Source organism: Myotis myotis, unplaced genomic scaffold (assembly GCF_014108235.1).
Source record: "Myotis myotis isolate mMyoMyo1 unplaced genomic scaffold, mMyoMyo1.p scaffold_m19_p_11, whole genome shotgun sequence".
In the NCBI taxonomy this organism is placed as follows: Eukaryota; Metazoa; Chordata; class Mammalia; order Chiroptera; family Vespertilionidae; genus Myotis; species Myotis myotis.
Window position 1 is genome coordinate 72,780,037 of NW_023416315.1, and position 20,246 is coordinate 72,800,282.

The 20,246-nt window shown below is 38.3% G+C and overlaps 1 protein-coding gene across 24 annotated transcripts in view; it reads right to left on the reverse strand.

Annotated features, from left to right (window-relative positions):
- The window catches only part of ST7 (suppression of tumorigenicity 7), a 314,766-nt gene that overhangs the window by 135,037 nt on the left and 159,483 nt on the right, over positions 1-20,246 (reverse strand). For 20 of the 24 annotated variants that reach the window (XR_004970975.1, XR_004970976.1, XR_004970974.1 and 17 more), the window contains 4 exons: positions 9,692-9,746; positions 8,938-9,053; positions 3,608-3,683; positions 1,471-1,539 (listed from right to left, as the gene is read on the reverse strand). Coding sequence is in view for 21 of the 24 variants with exons in the window: in XM_036328872.1 (XP_036184765.1) it covers positions 1,471-1,539; positions 3,608-3,683; positions 8,938-9,053; positions 9,692-9,746 (316 nt within the window). In the remaining 3 variants the exon portion in view is untranslated. The remainder of the gene's footprint in view (positions 1-1,470; positions 1,540-3,607; positions 3,684-8,937; positions 9,054-9,691; positions 9,747-20,246) is intronic. The other 4 variants (XM_036328887.1, XM_036328876.1, XM_036328883.1 and 1 more) reach the window with 1 other exon arrangement.

The window sequence follows — 20,246 nt, forward strand, 5'->3', positions numbered from 1 at the left end:
TAGAGAAATGTGGAGGCCAGAGCCGACCACACAGGCCTTCATCTGCTCAGGTCCCTTTTGGTTCCATCCTCTCCAAGGTCTCTCTTGTGGTCATTTCCCTACTTAACGGAACCTCCATCCGACCACAAGAGAGAAAATTAACAGAAAATAAAACCAAATGCTACTTTTACTATTCATAAACTGCATTGGCCAGCTAGGAAAAGGAGGCTGAACTGATGGCTAATGTGAGGTTTTAGGTTACTACTAGTTCATCTTAGCCTTGAGGAGGGGTCTTACAAGTCCTTAGCCAGTCCATCCAGTTTCAGGCAGGACTGGTCAATGAAGCTTAAACAGAATGTGGTGCGATAGGGATGGAAACGCCCAGAAAAAAGCTGTAAACCAATTACTCTGGAGGGCAGTAGATATAACCTGGCAAGAGCAATGATGATACCGAAACTGCCCAATAATTCACTAGAGAAAAGAATGGTATAGACATTAGGAAGCAATACTTAAGGCTATATGGGTCAAAGGTAATGAAGTGAAAATTGAGATTATAATACAAGTGGTAGATACAGTATCTGAGGAATTAGCTGTAAGATTATAGTTGGTGGACTGCAAACTCAAGACAGGTTGGAGCTAGCTTGCTTGCTTTGGTCATTTATATTACAAACTAGTGCCCTGGTGCACGGATTCGTGCACATTGTAAGGAAATTAGTTAGAAGGTGGCCGGCAGGGCAGGACTGAGCAAGACAGACTAGACAGCCCTGGAGCCAACCTCCCACAGTCTCTCCCCACTGGCTGCACCTGGGGTGGTACCGCGGCTCGAAGGGTGGCTGCGGAGTAAGTAGGGATCCTCCGACAGGTGGGGTCCCTCGGCCTGACCTGCAGGGATCAGGCTGAAACCAGCTCTCTGGCATCCCCTAGGGGTCCAGGATTGTGAGAGGGCGGTTCTCAGGTGATGCACCCCCAAATCAGGCTCCCTCCTCTCTGGTTCCTGGGTGTGTCACCCGACAACTGATGCTGCCAAGTCACTGCAGCTCAGCAGCTCCTGTGTTGAGCGTCTGCCCCCTGGTGGTCAGTGCACGTCATAGCTACCTGTCGGAGCATCTGCTCCCTGGTGGTCACTGCACATCATAGCTACCGGTCAGACGGTCACTTAGCCTTTTATATATTACAAATAGTATTTTAGGAGGAGAGGCAGAGTAGCACTACTGGCCAAGAAAACACACATCTATGTGAAAATTTATGGGGTAGAAACATGCTAAGAGCTTGTGAGTGAAGGAGAAAAGAAAGAGCAATAGAAGTGCTAATGGTTGGGCAATACAGAACAGACTGCTCAGCTCAATGGAAGATACAGATGATGCATCCTTGTCACAACACAATACACATACAGATGTAAGAAAATGAGGTGATGGGGGTGTTGACCATCCAGATATCTGATAGAAGTCTCATTTGGTTAGAAGTAGAGCACCCGACAGGTTCTTGACTTACTTTGGTAACAATTTTATCTCCCAGATGGTAGAGGAAGCAATTAGGGGAACTTCAACTCTGGACCTAATTCTGACCAAGAAGAAAAAAATAGTTGGTGAAATGAAAATCGATAGGAACATTCAGAGAGAGTTACTGTGTCTTTTGGAGTTTGGGGTAATCAAGGAGGGTAAGGTGAACTTCAAAAAATTCAAAGAAAAGAGGTATGATTCAATGACATGAGACGCAGGAGGAAAATGGTTTAAGAAGGTTGGGTAGTGTCCAAATGTCCAACTGTAACTACAATCACTCTGATCCTCTCAGGAAGAAAAGAGGGGTGACAATTAAGTAACCAATATGGCTGCACAGAGATCTCCACAAGGTCAGATTTTTAAAGGACATGTAAAAAAAGATGGAAACAGGGTGTGTAATGAAGGACTATAAAAGAGTGAAATGAGCTTATAAGAATAATGTCAGGAGAGCTAAAAGTTCAAATTAGCTTAAGTTTACAGAACAAAATAAAGACAAAACAAAAAATGCTAAAGACAGCCATTTATTCCCTGTTTTTAAATTATGTTTAAGGCCTTGTTACCATCCCCATTTCTCCAAAATCATCACAAAAATAAATAAACAAAGTGACAAACAATAACACAACAACATTAAATCAAGGAAAGTTTATAATTAGGAGCAGCAGATAAAGAGAAAGCCGTATTTTCTAATTCCTATTTTGTTCCTGGCTTCTCCATTAAGGAGAATGATTGTCAGACTGAAAAAGGGAGAAGAAATTAAACTCTAAAATCGGTAAAAAGATGTCATAGCAAATAACTAATCTATCCTAAATCGACTACCATACTGGGATGGGCAAATCCCAGGAAGCCAACAAACATAGGCAGGCCAAGGAATAGTTAAGAACTCACAAAGAATGGGGAAGTACTAGAAGATGAGATGAACAATGTAGTATAAATGTTCAAAAGGGGGAAGAAGGCAGACTTCCCAAACTACAGAACAGTGATTTGGAAAGATATTCTAATGGATTATGAAAGGGGTAGTCTCCAAGCATTTTAAAAAGAAAGTGAACACTGGAGCTAGCTTAAGTTCACCAATACTACACCAATCAGTTTGCGCTAGCTAATTTACTCTAATAGATTTACTATCCATCAAAGATCCACAGCTACACTGGCATTCTTAAAATAAAAATGGAGGAGTATGGGCTGAATCATGGTGGCTTAGTAATTAACTGAACAATACCAAAGGATGATGATTTCTACATGTCATATCCCAGGGATCTAGCCCTGATGCTGCTATTTTTATCAGAAACATGGATGACACACAGAAGGCAGGCACATCAATTTTGTAGATGACAAGAAACTGGAAAATAAATATGTTGCACAACAGAATCAGAAACCACATAGATCAACAGGTTATAATGGCAGGATTTCCAACTCTCAAGTGAGTATTTTTTTCTGAGATCGCTGAAGAAGATTCTGTAACCTTCTTCAGAAAAAAAATCATAAAATAGTTTAACAATGACCACTTGGCTGGGCGAGTGTCGAGGTGATTCAAGCACCAGATGGGTGGCGGAGCTAAATGACCTTTAAGATCTCTGCCAACCCTGAGCTTTTATGACTCCAACTTCAAGAATCTTTCTCATTTTCTGAGATCTCCAGAAGAGATTTCCCAGTCTTCCTTGGTAACCCATAGATTGTTTAACAACACCAAGCACAGCCTTTCCTCTTATCTTTGCCTTGATCTTGAAGTATTTTTAAAAGTGTAATTTTCTCACCTTAGGTTTTTATTATGTTTTCCCCACTAGCAGAAGTTCTATCTAGAAATTGTGATGGCACAGATGAGCATTCTACACCTGTAAAAGTTTCCCTGTCAAAATGTTTTAGGTATGTAAAGAATAGTATTTATTTTATGTACTTACAATATCCCGTGGATAGCCCTTAAAGGATTTAATTTAGCATCACAGCAAACCACTGAATTGCTCTCTAAAATTACTAAAACCACCTTCACAAAAAGTCTTTTTATAAACTAATGTTCCCAAAATAATTCTCAAGTTCAAATGCATAGTTTAATATTAGTATCCTATCAATGGCAACTCTATACAGTCAGCAAAGAATAAGTTTTCCCTTTTAAAAGCAAGATTTTCCCCACTTACTCATTTATCTCCAATGCTTCGTGAGCTGCCGAAATCCTAGCTTGGGGGTTTCTCTCTCTCCAGGCTTTCTGCATTACTATTTTAGAAAAAGAAAAAGAAAAAAAAAGCAAGTCAATCAATACATATAATTAGGAAGACTCAGTACAGGACAACAGCTGAATCAGTAACATTAGGCTTGGATTACAGCGGAATTTTTCACTACCAAGAGGATCAGCCCAATCCTCCAAAGTCACACAAACACATTCTAACTTGCTATTCAACTGTCCTCCAATTGCTGATAACAAAACTTTCTTATGCTCACAAAACTACAGATCTAAATCTTATAAACCACTAGACTTGTCTCAATAGACTTTGGTAGTAGTTTGTAAATACTACTAATGCACATTGTCATAGACTAATATGTGCATTAGCTATTTGTAATATGTTTGTTTTTAATGGAATACAAAGGTGAACCTTATGTGTGGAATGCTGGTATCTTCCACAAAATATTATAATATCATGCGTTTACATGGGGACCATGTTGGAAAATTCATTTAGTGCTTACAGTTTGTGCTAAAAACAGTGTTTCCAAATTCACTTTGTATAAATTTTTCTATGAGTGTATACAGGTGTAAACAAAACAGAGCTACAGATGTAAACAATACAGAGCTAATTGAAACACTAACACTAGACTTGTCTCAACAGACTTTGCAAGGAAAATAAATAAAATAAACCTTAAAGGCTAATTTGTCTGTTATAATCTTAGAAAAAATCTTGATTAAGACTTCTTAATCAAGAAGAGGCACTCTAACAGACATTTAATATTTATTTTGATCATTAATGCTGCTTGTTGTTAAAGAACACATATTGTACACATTTTGAGATGACATTGCTCTAATTTCTTCCTTCTACACAGACACAACATAATTTCTATTAGTTATTTCCCCAAACACTTGTCACAGGCTCTGGATATTAGTACATTTTAAAAACATCTGAAGAATTATCAGTTGGGTCAGGAAAAAGTACATTAGGCTTTTGCTTAACATGTGTACCTGTTTCCAGTGTTTGCTGCTAACGTAGTTTTCATATATCAAAGTAGTTTGTGAGTATATCGTGGGAAGCTCAATGCTTGATTTAATTTGTTCTATAGTTTTTTATCTTCTAAGTTATTTTCTTAGGAGTATGTATGTATTCCTTTTCTTAAAGATTTTTTTCACCTATTTACTTTACGTTTGGTAATATCAAAAATATCAGTAGGATTATTTATAACTCAAGCAGTGTCAAATACATGCTCAACAAATTCTTTTCTAGGATGGAAAACAAATATGGATTCCAATTGAATGGGGATGCCCCCATTCAATTCTAATGAATCAATAAATAGACATATAAATCTCTATAATATACTCTTTAACCATTTGGATTCACTGACTCCCAATTTCTAACCAGAATATCATTAGGAAAACATGACCCTTCCTCCTATTTCAACCAAGGATTTAATTCACTTCATATAAGATTTATAAATATTTAAAACATGTAAATCCAACCTTGGAATATTTAAAAATAATATATTTTAAATTATAATGAGGGGACTTATTTCCACACCACTACCTCATTGTGATAAAGCCTTTATTTAGGTATCAGAATTCTGAGTTCCACTAGTCAATCTCCAATTTAATTTTTGTGTTATTAAATAATTTTTTCAATTACAATTGACATACATTAGTATTGTAGTTTCAGGTGTACACCTCCCTGATTAGACATTACATCATTTACTAAATGATCATCATGATACATCTCACACCCATCTGGCACCATACATAGTTATTAGAATATCATTGACTATCATATTCCCTATATTGTACTTTACATCCCCATGACAATTCTGTAACAACCAATTTGTACTTCTTTTTTTCTTTATTGATTAAGGTATTGCATATGTGTCCTTATCCCCCAATACCCCCCTACCCCCCGACTCATGCCCTCACCCCCCTGGTGTCTGTGTCCATTGGTTAGGCTTATATGCATGCATACAAGTCCTTTGGTGATCACTCCTCCCTACACCCACCCTCCCCTACCTTCCCTCTGAGGTTTGATGGTCTGATCAATGCTTCTGTGTCTCTGGATCTGTTTTTGTTCATCAGTTTATGTTGTTCATTATATTCCACAAATAAGTGAGATTATGTGGTATTTATCTATGACTGGCTTATTTTGCTTAGCATAATGCTCTCCACTTCCATCCATGCTGCTGCAAATGGTAAGAATTCCTTCTTTTTTACCGCAGCATAGTATTCCATTGTGTAGATATACCACAGTTTTTTAATCCACTCATTTGCTGATGGGCACTTAGGCTGTTTCCAAATCTTGGCTATGGTAAATTGTGCTGCTATGAACATAGGGGTGCATATATCCTTTCTGATTGGTGTTTCTAGTTTTTTGGGATATATCCCTAGAAGTGGGATCACTGGGTCAAAGGGGAGTTCCATTTTCAGTTTTTTGAGGACACTCCATACTGTTCTCCAGAGTGGCTACAATTTGTACCTCTTAATCCCTTCACCTTTTCACCTCTCCTCATCCCCCCAACCTCCTCCCATTTGGCAACCATAAAAATGTTCCCTGTAACTATGAGTCTGTTTCTGTTCTGCTTGTTTGTTTGTTTTGTTTTTAAGATTCAGTTGTTGGTAGATATGTATTTATTGCCATTTTAATGTTAATATTTTTCTTTTTTTTTCCTTCTTTTTTTAAATCCTCACCAGAGGATATGTTTTTATTGATTTTTTAGAGAGAGGAAGGGAGAGGGAGAGAAACATCGATGTGAGAGAAAAACACTGATTGGCTGCACCCTGACCAGGGATCAACTAGGGACTGAACTCAAAACCTGGTTATGTGTCCTAACCAGGAATTGACCCGAGAACCTTTGGTGCATTGGACGACGCTACAACCAACTGAGCTACACTAGCCTGGGCTGCTACTTCTTTTTAAAAAAACCCTTTAACATTTCATGTAATGAACTCCTTTAGTTTTGTCTTGGAAGCTCTTTATCTGTCCTTCAATTCTACATGATACCTTTGCCGGGTAGAGCAATCTTCATTGTAGGTCCTTGTTTTCATCACTTTGAATATTTCTCACCAATCCTCTCTGGTCTGCAAGGTTTCTGCTGAGAAATCAGCTGACAGTCCTACGGAAGCTCCCTTATAAGTAACAAATGGCTTTTCTCCTGTTGCTTTTAAGATTCTGTCTTTACCTGTTGGATTTTAATTATGATGTGTCTTGGTGTGGGTTCATCTTGTTTGGAACTCTGCACTTCCTGGGCTTGTATGTCTATTCTCCTCATCAAGTTAGGGAAGTTTTCTGTCATTATTTTTTCAAGTTTTCAATTTCTTTCTCTCTCCTCCTCCCAGCACCCCCATGATGTGAATGTTGGAATGCTTGAAGTTGTCCCAGAGACTCCTTAAACTTTTATATTTTTTAAATTCTTTTTTCTTTCTGCTGTTCTGATTGGATGTATTTTGATTCTTATCTTCCAAATCTCTGATTTGATCTTGGGCTTTTATCTACCCCACTGTTGATTCCCTGTAATTTATTCTTCATTTCAGTTAGTGTACTCTTCACTTTTGACTGGTTCTTTTTTATGTTTTCTATCTCCGTTTTTATGCTTCCTATTCCTTGGTTAAAGTTCATCTACTCTTCCCCTAAGTTCATTGAGCATTCTTATAACCAATGTTTTGAACTCTACGTCTAGTAGATTGCTTATCTCCATCTTGTTTAGTTCTTTTTCTGGAGTTTTGTTCTAGTCTTTCATTTGGGACGTGTTTCTTCGTTTCCTCATTTTGGCAGCCTCCTTTTGTTTGTTTCCATGTATTAGATAGAGCTGCTACACCTCCCATGGTTGGTAGATGTTCTGTAGGATTCAGTGGCACTCCCTCCCTAATCACCTAATCTGGGCACTTGAGGTGCACCCCCAATGTAGTCTGTGTACATCCTCCTCTGGTAGTTGAGCCTTGACTGCTGTTGGCACATCAATGAGAGGGATTTTCCCCAGTCCGATTAGCTACAAGGACTATCTACAACCACCAACCTGTGACCACTGTGGAGGAGCAGCTGTGCAGGGTTCAACCTCACAGAGCAGGACTTTCTTCAGCAAGGCTCTGATACCTGCTAAGTACACCCCTTGAGGTGTAGCTTGTGGAGGTGTTTGGGTGGTGATACTTTGATGTGTTCTGAGGCTGTCCATTGGGGCCTTCTGGGAGGTGTAGGCCAAGGTCAGCTGCTGCCCATGTTCTGCCCAGGGCCACCCGGCATGAGCTACAAAGGAGTCTTCAGAAGGCTGCTACTTGTGCTGGACTTAGGTGCCCTGATGAGGCCAAACTGTGAACCAAGGTCGGCTGCCACTAGTGCCAGGCCTGGGGCCACTTAATGAGAAGTATGGGGCTCGGTGAGGCCAGATACTGCTTTTTGGAGAGATTTTAGGAAACTCTGCAGCATGAGGCAAGACAGGCCATTGGTATGAAAAAGCCACTGGTAACAGCTTGGGTGGGCCCAAAAGTTGGGTGGTGTGGGGCTTCAGGGAATCACCAGGGAGGGACAAACAGTGTGAGCCAGGCTGAGGGAGTCTCATATATGGCACCTATCTGTTGGTTCTGTCGGGGAAGGGTTCAGAAAATTAACAATGGCCTCTGCCAGCACTTCTGTCTGTGAGAAAGCTGCTCCCTCCACCCCCAGCTCTTATCTCAATGCCATACGATTCAGTTCCTCCCTATATGTTATGTGCCTGGTGCCTTCCAAGCTGCTGCCCCAGCGCTGGAGGTCAGTAGGAATGAGTCTAAGTCCATGCACTGGCCCTTTAAGAGGAACTCTCTGGGGCTCCAGCAGCCTTCTGTCTCCCTCAGCTTCAATCCCCACTGGTTTTTATAGCCAGAAGTTATGGGAACTTCTCTGCCCAGCACTAGAACCCTGGGCTGGCAGGCCTGGTATGGGCTGGGACCCCTGGCTCCTCAGGAGGACCTCTGGAGCTGACATATCCCTCCTAATCTGCCACATATGGGTACAGGATCAGCCCATTCCATGCATCTCCACCCTTCCTCCCAGACTTGATGTGGCTTCTTATTTAATTCCCTAGCTGTAGGACTTCCATTCAGTCAGATTTCAGGCAGTTCTGAAGTTTAGTTGTAATTTTGATATAGTTGTAGGAGGAGGCAGTACTGTGTTTAACTATGCAGCCATCTTGACCGGAAGTACCTATTCCTTGGGGAGGTGTTTGGGTTTTATAGAGCAGATATTCTAAAAGTAATAAGCTTACTACTTAAATAAAAAAAACCCTCTCACTCAGCAACTAACTAAAGGATTTTCCGTACTTGCATCTGCAGGGCGCAGATGGTCCGAGTCACAAGTAAAGAACGTCTGGTGGTCCTGGGCAGAGAGATTCATGTCATAGTAAGTCAGGGGTTCTCGTCCTGTCACCCAAGTGTACCTGTAAAGGGGAAATAAAAGAGTCAAACACCTTTGAGAAAGAAAAGCATGGCTTACAAAATATTAATCTGCATAGGAAGTGAAATATAAACCATTAACTGAGTACTAAAACAGCTTTGCCAATGAATAAAAATATACATATTTTTTAATCATCTTATTCTTTCTTTAGGAAGAAAGGATAGAATCAGCGGAAACATTTTCCTATATTTGTAGGTTAACACTTTACTAGCACTAGCTAATGAAAACCTTCCCTAATTAATATTATAGGCAGATTTCCCCAAAGCTATGACAATTCTGGTTTGCCTAATTACTCTGCAAAATTAAATTTCAACATTACTTCTGTGGCATCTTTATAACCATGTTCCAGGTAAGCTTCAAAATATTTTGTCTGTATAATATATAATGAAAAGAATGACTATAATAAAAACTTTCCAAAAACTACATATTTTTGTACATTTCCCAATTTCAATGCTAAAATATTTATACAACAGAAAAATCAAAAGATTTGAGGACTGTATCAAAGAATAGAAGCCCTAAACAGACTCTTCCAATGACCCCTAAATGAACCAGCAAAAACATTTGCTGCTGTCTTCGCTCTCTGAATTACTCATTTGTTTCCCAAACTGTCAAAATGCTTACCGATTATATTCAGCGCCCCGAAATAAATTTAGTGGATTTCGCCACACTTTGCATTCTGCAATGAAGAGAAATATTAAAATGTTACACATAGTTCTGAGACACTACAGCTACAAGCTAATTAATTCAGCAAAACACCCTTCCTGGCATTGATAAGATAATTTTATTCTCTATCTTCTACAAGGGAAACAACATGGAAAAACGGGATGATTGATTAATCAGGAAATGTAGCTCAGGCACCAGGACTTTGGAAAATTTCACCTAATCTCTCTGAGCCCAAGTTTCTTCATTTATTAAATCAAGGAATGTGCCAAAATCAGCTAGTTTATAATTTCTACAATCATTTCAAGAGGTCTAAATAGATCCTATAAGTTTACTTCTAAAGTTATAGGTAGAAGTACTTTCTGTTACTCTAAAATATATCTTATAATAACTTTATATATAATAAACAAAACTGAAGCTCTATAGTATAATATGCAAAGAGCCCAGATTTCTAATTAGGGGTCTACGTCATACTGATTTTGTGGTAATTCACCAAAATGCTTTTACACTGTCATAAAGGATTGATAGGATAATACAGTTAACATTAATGTAGGGAGAAAGGCCATGAAATTAAATCGTTTTAAAGCATTTAACATTGCTTACCTAGGCAGATGCATTCATTATCATACTAACATCATTATGTTAGCATGTACTAATAGATTATACATCTTTATTATACAAGGACCATAAAAATTTAGAATCACAGGACTTAACTTAGGAAAGTCAATCATTAGCTCTTAGGACTGTGTAATAGTAAGTGCGAGGGTAACAAACTAACAGACAGCCTATGATTAAGACTTTCTACTGATTCAAAATACTACATTTCTTTGGATGAATAATGTTTTATTAGAAAATAAAATTAGTTAATAGTACTTAAAACATCCATGTGTGTGTGTTCACCCAAAAAACACACCTAAATATATATATATATGCATAAAAGTAAGCAATTATTGTAGAGATCAAAGGAACATTAAAGGCCATGGATAAGACATTAAGATTCTACCCTTAGTCCTATTATATTCAGTATCCATTTTTTCACCCACCCACCTACCAACTCACCCTCCCATCCATCCAATGAGCACTGAAGAGGTAACCATTATTACAATACAGTGTGAAAACGAAAAACATGAAGCACTATGGGAACACTAAGCAATCGCAATAAATTGTTAAAAATATGGAATGAAGGGTGTACACATAACATGAAGATATGTTTTATTTAAAAGAGATTAATGTATCTTTAAATTAGCACAGGATTGCACTTAAAATTTGCTCAATATTTATAAACAATGGCCCTAAGTTTTCTGTCACTTAGCTTAACTTGTCATTTAGGAAATGATCTTTGCTCAGTTCAGCATCTTTGAATTGTATTCCTAAGAAATTGAAATTCAGTGGCTGTCACTTCACATGGCACTAACTAAAAAATCATGCTTCCCTTAAATAATTACCTTTTTCCCCAACAAGAAGTCCCTAAGAGGTGTCATTAGCACACGCCAGATCATGGCTTGAATCATACTGGTGAGCCAGACAACCATGATCATTGTCCTTGTGGCTATTATAATTCTTAGGTCCTTACCACTCCCAACTCCTCCTCAGAGGATGTCGTTCAAGATTCAACGTGCTCTTCTTAAAACTTCATAAATATTGCAAGTTTTGTAGTTAGCATACAATAAACATACACACAGGTTTATGCACAAAGATGCTCATGGTAGCATTATTTACAACAAAACAGGTACATTTGGGGAGATGCCTCTCCCTCAATGAATTTCATCTGAAATATTAGTAAAAAGGTTATGGCAACTAATTTGTCTCCAGCAAATATATCATTATAATTGACCGGAAGGATAAGCACCGTTCAAATATCAATTGGCAAATTATAAAGCAAACTATCTTCAAGTAAAAGTTCAATCCAACTTTATATATTGTATGCAAATAAAAGTATTGCTAAATAAAAATTACTGTATAAATAGTAGGTATACCTAAAGTATTATCTGAAGATGAGCAGTATCTGAAGATGCTATATTTATTTAGGAAGTGCCAAAATATAGCCAGCAGGGGGTGCTAGAAACACTCTGAAATACTTTTTATGCCTTCTATTAGGGAACTGAACTTTTTAAAAAAGGCATTGAGAACTACAGATTGCCAGTTATAAAAAAGTCATGGGGATGTAAATTACAGCACAGAAAATATAGTCAATAATATTGGAATATTGTATGGTGTCAGATGGGTACTATACTTATTGGGGTGATCACTTCATAATTATATTGTATATACTTGAAACTAATGTGTTATTATATATCAACTGTAATTTTAAAAAAATTTTTTTAAAGGAATACAATTTACTAAAACAAAGAACTCGGGAGAGGGAGATGGGCAGTCTTCACCTTTCATAAAAAAGGACTCAAGCCCTAGCCGGTTTGGCTCAGTGGATAGAGTATCCATCTGCCTGTGGACTGAAGGGTCTTGGGTTCGATTCTAGTCAAGGGCATATGCCCAGGTTATGGGCTCGATCCCCAGTTGGGGGTGTGCAGGAGGCAGCCGATCAATGGTTTTCTCTCATCATTGATGTTTCTCTCTCCCCCTCTCCCTTCCTCTCTGAAATCAATAAAAAAAATAATTTTTTTTAAAAAAGGACTCAATAATATTATTTAAACTGAAACACAGTAGTAAAAAAATCAAAATCATTGTTAATATTAGTGTCATACATGTGGTCTGTAGTCAGTTTCTCCAACTATCCTTGAACCTTAGAAAATAGGAGTGTAAAAAATGTAAAATGTTCTGAATGATAAAAATAAACATGACGAAATATGTAAGAAACATCTTCATTAGCTATACCCTTCAAATTGAGGGTGCAGGGAAGGTATAATTTTCCTTTAAGAATAAGCAATCTGGCCTGACCAGTGTGATTCAGTCAACCTATGCATCAATAGGTTGCCGGTTTGATTCCCTGTCAGGGCACATGCCCAGGTTGCAGGCATGATCCCAGGTGGGGGCATGCAGGAGGCAGCCAATCAATGTTTCCCCTCTCATCGATGTTTCTATCTTTCGCTCCCTGTGCCTTTCTTTCCTCTGTCTGTAAAAGTTAATAAAAAATATTAAAAAATAAAAAAGAATAAGCAATCTAGAGGTCAAATATGAACACATGTCAAAGTTTCACTTCATATTAGATCATAACTATACTAATTTCTTCTTTGCTGCTCTATTTCATAATCTTATTTGTACCACAAAAAAACTTTAATTTGGAATCACTCTAGGGAACCTAAACCATAAATATCAGACTGCCTGATGGTTTCATGATATGGACAAAGGTTAAAAATGCCAAACGTATTAGAATATGAAGATTTAAGTCAGAAAATTAAACTCAGGTCTCTAGAGGTAAAAGTTTTTTCCAGAGGAGTTCAAGTTTCTTATCTTATTTGTGCCTTTGAGGAATAAATTCCTTAAGACACAAAAGTTTATCTCCAAAAGAAGATAAACTCCAAATTTTCCATTAATACCAACCATTTCAATACTCTTTAGAGGCACTCAAAATTAACTAACACTCCTTCAAGGGCTTGCTAACATCATTAATAGTTCAGTCTAAAATGTGCTCCTCATACAATAAACATGTCCTCTATGCTTCCTTCCATCTGCAGCAGTCTACAGTCAAGTCTTTGGCCGCAACTGCTGACAGACATGTTCAGACTTCGGCATGCAGGCAAGAATGCAATTAGAGAAAGAAAAGCAGTATATAATAGAATAGCACTTAGTTAGTTCCCAGAGCCTACAGAACAAATTTTTCTCCCTTGTCATAATGGGATGCTAAGTTTCTGTGTAGGACACAAAGAATATTAAAAAAAATAGTACCTATCACCAAGGACTTTAAATGCTCCCATCTTTTCTTCAGTCTTCCTTCTCACCATTCCCTACTAGAACTTCTCATCTCGATGATGCTTACTTCATGCCTTTTCAGATTCAGTTACTCCTCTGGAATGCCTACCCATCACTCATAGGACTGTGTGGTTGAAACATGTAGAGAGGAGCTATTATGCATTCGTCCCTGCACTCGGCCCCGTATTACCAAAAAAAAGTTTATTATAAAGAGGAAGTTCTAGAGCCTCGGTAGAAAACTAAGAAGGGCACTGAACCATTATCTGACAGTCAACTGAAGAAGCTCTATAGCTGGAACAAATGTTTTGAGAGAACCAAAGACTTTCCCTTTGTCACAATCCTTAAGGAAAAAGAGAACTTAATTCTCAGGAAAATGAAAAGGTTCTAATGTCATGGGACTTTTAATAACATGGAAGAAAATATTCTACATACAACTTATTTAATTCTGAAAACATTTTCCCCCTAAATTAAAAAAATTATATATATATATGTGTGTGTGTGTGTGTGTGTGTGTGTATGTGTGTGTGCACACACATACATATGAGGCCCGATGCATGAAATTCATGCAATAGTAGGCCTTCCTTCCACTGGCTGCGGCACTGGCTTCCCTCTGGTACCCGGAACCCGGGCTTCCCTCCAGCTGCCCCAGCTTTGTCTGAAAGGTTGTCCGGAAGAACATCTGGTCTAATTAGCATATTATGCTTTTATTATATACTAGAAGCCCAGTGCACGAATTTGTGCATGGGTGGGATCCTTTGGCCTGGCCGGCAATTGGGGCAATTGGGGCCGATCGGGGCCAGCCGGCCAGAGGGAGGGACTGCAGGAGGTTGGTCAGCTGTGGGAGGTTGGCTGTGGTCAGTGCATTGTCATAATGACTGGTCGACCGGTTGTTTGTTCGACGGGTCATAATGGTCACTTAGGCATATTTATATATCCCACTCCTGGGGTCCTCAAATATGTAAATTACTAATTCATAGCCTAGGAAGATTTCTTATACTAAAAGTTACCATCTCTTCCCAGAGTTCAACATCTGACCATGACGGTAATATTATTATCAGAACAATAGCAACAGCAACTTTTGTTACAGCTATAAGCTTGATTTTTCATTTGAGCCTTTTTATAAAGGGTCTTAAAGCTCAAGTTATTTATAACCCTTACATAATTTAGTGAAGGGAGCATATAGTGGGCCCTTTTCACAGGAGTAAAGAGTAAAGCATAGAAAAGCTACATAATTTCCCAAGGTTCACATTAATTGAGATTAAAGCCTGGTGTCCAGAGTGCCCAACAATTACCCACTGTATGCAACAGACCCGTTACCCTACAACATCATATTTTTTAAATTCTGTGCCTTCATCAGAATAATACTTTTAAACATTATAGCTCCAAAGTATAACAGAAAAGAGCCCTAACTAAAGTTCAACAGATAGGTTAGAACAATCAAGATTTGCCTGGCCGGTGTTGCTCAATGGTTGAGTGATGACCTATGAACCGAGAGGTCACCGGTTTGATTCCAGTTCAAGGGCTCATGTCCAGATTCTGAGCTAAATCCCCAGTAAGGGGAGTGCAGGAGGCAGCCAATCAATGTTTCTCTCTCTCCCTCTCCCTTCCTCTTTCTCTAAAATCGATAAAAACATATTTTTTAAAAAACAAGATTAACCCCAACCAAGTCAATTTCAGAAATGAGCATCATATGGGTAAATTTTAAGCAATCATCAAGAATAACAAAATATTCATTATCTTAAATAATTAAGCTTTAACTGCTTTCATAACGTTTCAAAATAATTATTTAAACAATTATTAGAAGTCACAAAGTAACATGTAGGTAGCTTTCAATTCAAAAATATGTTACTCCCTAAATCAATCAACCCTACCAAATAATGTGGAAATTGTGAATAAATGTTCACCAGGGACTAATGTTCACCATTTAACTAGAAATCTAATCTATACCAGACATAAATTTTAGCGGCAAAATATTTTAAAAGACGTAATAAGCATTGGCTAAGAGAATCATTTTCAACACATACAGAGATTTTGGCAAGTACTAACTGGTTTTCCCCTGATTCAGACTATTGGAGAGCAACTCCCAGGGTCCTTGACATGTAGCAATTTGCAGTTTTGCTGAGGGATATATCTGAAATGTAAGCACTGAAAGGTCTGGTTATAACAATGAGTCACTGAACTAGTAATAACCTAGCTGAACCCTCGGCCATATCTCAGTCCTTCCCATCAGATTCATAAAGAAGTCAGTTCAAATGGAGAACACTGCCAAATGGTTGTCCTCTGACTTGATATTGCTGCATGATTTCATTTAATCCGAAGACTACTCTATGAAGTTGATACTATCATTATTTCCATGTGTGAAAATTAACATATTAAGGAAGGTTCAAGTCACTTGCCCAAGGTCACAATCTGTAAGCAATGGAGAGATTAGGGCCTCAACGGACTGACCCAAGAGCCTGAGCTCTCAAACGTCAGCAATCCTGCCACTGAGCTGTATTTTGGCTAATGTCACGTCAGCAATAATGTTATATAATAGAGTACAGGGTTTTAATCAAATGATTCTGTTTAATTGCTTAATAATTGCATTAGTCTTGAGTTTATAGACCTCACAGAGGATCTGGACTAAATTTTTAAGTACTTAAGATCTTGGACTTTGAAGTAAAACCATCCAAGTTACCACCAATGTGACCTTGGGCGGACCTTAACCTTCCTGTACCTCAGCTCCCTCAACTGTAAAATAGAGATTATAATGTTTGCTTCGTGGGGTTATTGTGAGGATTAAATGAGTTAATACATGTAAAGCTGATAGTAGGCACTAAGAGTGTTAGTTATTATTATTTGAACTATATGGCTTTCTATGGGGAAAATTATTTGCTCTAGTGTTATGAGAATTAAAGGTCTATGAAGGTCTTAGAATATATCATAGCCCTCTACATGAGTTTCTTCATATCCATTGCTTTTCTTTAATTTATTATCTGTATTTAATCAGTGCTTAAACTGCCTCTAGTGATATAATACTGTAATTTAAAATTCCATATGAAATTTTTTAAAAATTTTAGATAAAAGATAAATACCTTATACAGATTATATGAGAGTAAAATGAGATGATTGGTGACAGGAAGTCAAATGACTACAACCAGTTTGTCTAAAGATCCAATTCTATTTAAGAGGCTATTAAAGTGTCTCAGAGAATTTAAACTTGACTTTGGCAAAGATACTTCTCACGTGATGGAACACCCTGCACTTTTCCAAATATCTTGAAGGAACTGAGCACTGCAAATCTTGTCTTTATAGCATCTTATTTGAGAACAGGGAAAATTATCAAGCAGATGTTTCCATAAACCCAAATTTAGAATGTTATTGGGCCATGAGATTCTATTCCCTTAAGACAGGGAGAGGTTGGCCATGTTTTAAATCCCTATGCATCATCAACTCAAAAGCTAACTTGAATTAAGAAATGACAGCAGATGACATGGCAAATATATCAGCAGGATTTATCAGAAACTCTGTATTTGTGAGAAAAATAGCAAATAACACAAAACAAGTGAAATGTTCATAAATATTGACCTAAGTCAAACAATCTAAAATTTGGCTATATTAAGATAAAGATCACTGCAAATTTTGAGAGGGTCTGCACTCAGGTCAATTTGCACTGATCCAAATGTTAAACAAATATATGAACAGTCTGCCCTGGAACAATCACAAACTTCCCACTCCCCACTCCCCACTCCCCCCACCCCAAATTATTCTAATGTAGGCCAGGTCTTTCAGCTTTTAATCCAAACAAATTATTCTTTATAAAAAGAGCTAGACTATGAGTTTCATATAGACTAATGTTTATAACTAGTATTTTCAGTTTATTTTTAGCTTTTTCAATGATTTTCTCAAATAAGCAATGTCATTCAAGTGTCTTTGCCAATGCCCAATGGGACTTTGTTAGCCATGTTGTATTTCATGAAGATTCAGCAAAAAACTGTCTTGTGATGTGCCAAGAAATTCAATAGATTCACCCTTCTGTTATTAAGGCAACAGTCATTTTTAAGGCAATAGGAATTTTTAAACAAATTATTTTAACAAAATATTTTTATTACCCTCAGTTCTGACCTACTTTACCTTTTATACTTAGCTGAAACCAGACTATAGAAAGTGATTAAGGATAGAGATAAGCACAGACAATTTTATAATACTTTTATTAAAAAATAAAAATCAGCCTTGACCAGTTTGGCTCAGTGGATAGAGCATCGGCCTGCGGACTGAAGGGTCGCAGGTTCAATTCCAGTCAAGGGCATGTACCTTGGTTGTGGGCACATCCCCAGTGGGGGGTGTGCAGGAGGCAGCTGACCGATGTTTCTCTCTCATCAATGTTTCTAACTCTCTATCCCTCTCCCTTCCTCTCTGTAAAAAATCAATAAAATATATTTAAAAAAATAAAAATTAAAAATAAAAATCACCAAAAGAAAAAAAAGAAGAGAAAATGGTATTACTCCCATGGTATCTGGTATTTCCATGCCATCATACATACATGTTTGTTGGTCTGAGTTAGCCAAATATTAGAAACCCAAATGTCAAGGAGAACTGTGCAGGCTGAGCTCTAAAAATACTTATGCCTGGCCGGTGTGGCTCAATGGTTGAGCATTGACCTATGAACCATGAGCTCACGGTTGGATTCCTGGTCAGGGCATCAATCCCCAGTAGGGGGTGTGCAGGAGGCAGCTGATGGATGATTCTCTCTTATCATTGATGTTTCTACCTCTCTCTCCCTATCCCTTCCTCTCTGAAATTAATAGAAAAATATATTTTTAAAATGCTTAGGATAATTTCAATTTGCCTAAATATAACTATATAGTATGAATAGAAATATTTCATGCATAGTAGTAGATATTTAATAAATGCTAGTGGAACTGAATAATATTCAAAAGCTCAGTCTTTACCAGGTAATAACTCAGTACAAATAAAACTAGGAATTTCCATGATTATTATTGTGGACTATCTATATATATAAAAGCCTAAGTGACCGTTATGACTGAATGACCGGAATGACTGGTCGACCGGTCGCTATGACATGCACTGACCACCAGAGGGCAGACCCTCAATGCAGGAGCTGCCCCCTAGTGGTCAGTGCGCTCCCAGAGCAGGAACATTGCTCAGCCAGAAGCCGTGCTCACGGCTGGCGAGCGCAGCTGTGGCAGTGGGAGCCTCTCCCACCTCTGTGGTAGCACTAACAAGCCGTGGTGGCTGTGGCAGGTGCAGCAGGGCCGGGATGGGTGGCAGTGCAGCTGCACCCAGCCCCGGCTGGGGCTCTTCCCTGGCCACCTGTTGCTTTGGCACTGCTATATCTCACAGGGGGATGTCGGACTGCTGGGTTTCAAAACCCGGCAGTCCGACATCCGCTGAGGAGTCCGAATTGTGAGAGGGCACAGGCCAGGTTGAGGGACCCCACCTGTGCACAAATCTGTGCACCGGGCCTCTAGTATTTTTATAAAGGGCTTTTATTCAATGCATAAGGTTTACTCAAGGCATTCATATAAAGAGAGACAGAAAAATTATAACGACAATAAGAAGAGCATGAGCTCTTTATTGCATTAAGGAATGATGTCAACAGATTTAAACTGGTTAGAGAGATAATTTTAATGAAAATAAAAACGTATTCACAATAAAGAATGGCCTCAAATGAGGCTGCTTTCTGCTTTCAATCTGTTAATTTTCTACAATGTTCTGTATCATTCAAAGACTATAGTAATCAGGCAAGAGCACATTTAATCTCTGAGGTCTTCAGATCAGATGCAAAGTGATGGCAATTATCCACAACTGCTTATGTGATGATTACTGAGTGATCAAGATTCCTCGTTAGCATAATATGCCACACTCATTAGAGTAGCTGGTTAAAGTGATGGTTCACTTTGCTGAGGTCTCCTTTTGTTTCTTTCACAAAGTGGATGAGTTTACAAAGTCCCAGATAATTTTGTCACCTTGGTACACCAACTCTTATACATGTAACCTTTAGGAAGAAGTAAATGTGTACCTAGAGGTGCCCATTGCCACTCATGGCTGGCTGGCAAAGGTGTATTAAAAGAGCATTGAATCAACACTAGGAATAAAATATATACACAATGCTACTTGAGCTTATCAGCTGCCTATGAAATGTGGACTGAGTTATTCTAGGGAGGAAGAAAAAAACATCTAACCTAGCTCTTTAATTTCTTCCTCTTCATTCTTCAAGTGTCAGAACTTGTGCCCTCTCCTTCAAGAAGCAGAGAACCCCTCTTTTGTTCTCCACAGCACTGGATGCTCCCCTCATGCAGTCAGAGAACTTAATCACTTTGTCTCCATCAGTAGACACAAGAGTTCCATGGGAACATATTATTTATAAGAACCTGTGCAAGCCCAGGTTCATATCAGGAACTTAGGAAATGTTTATTGAGCTGATCATGAGAACAAACTATAAAATTATATTCTTCCTTCTTCTTTTATGGGTGGAGAAAACACAGGCCTTGTATGTGCCCATTCATTCATTCATTCACTGAGTTTCAATGGTATGAGATACTGCAAAATGCTAGAGGTACTATAATAAAACAGTAAGTTAGAAAATTATAGTACAATTTGCCCTGGCTGGTTTGGCTCAGTGGTTGGAGCGTTGGCCCTCGGACTG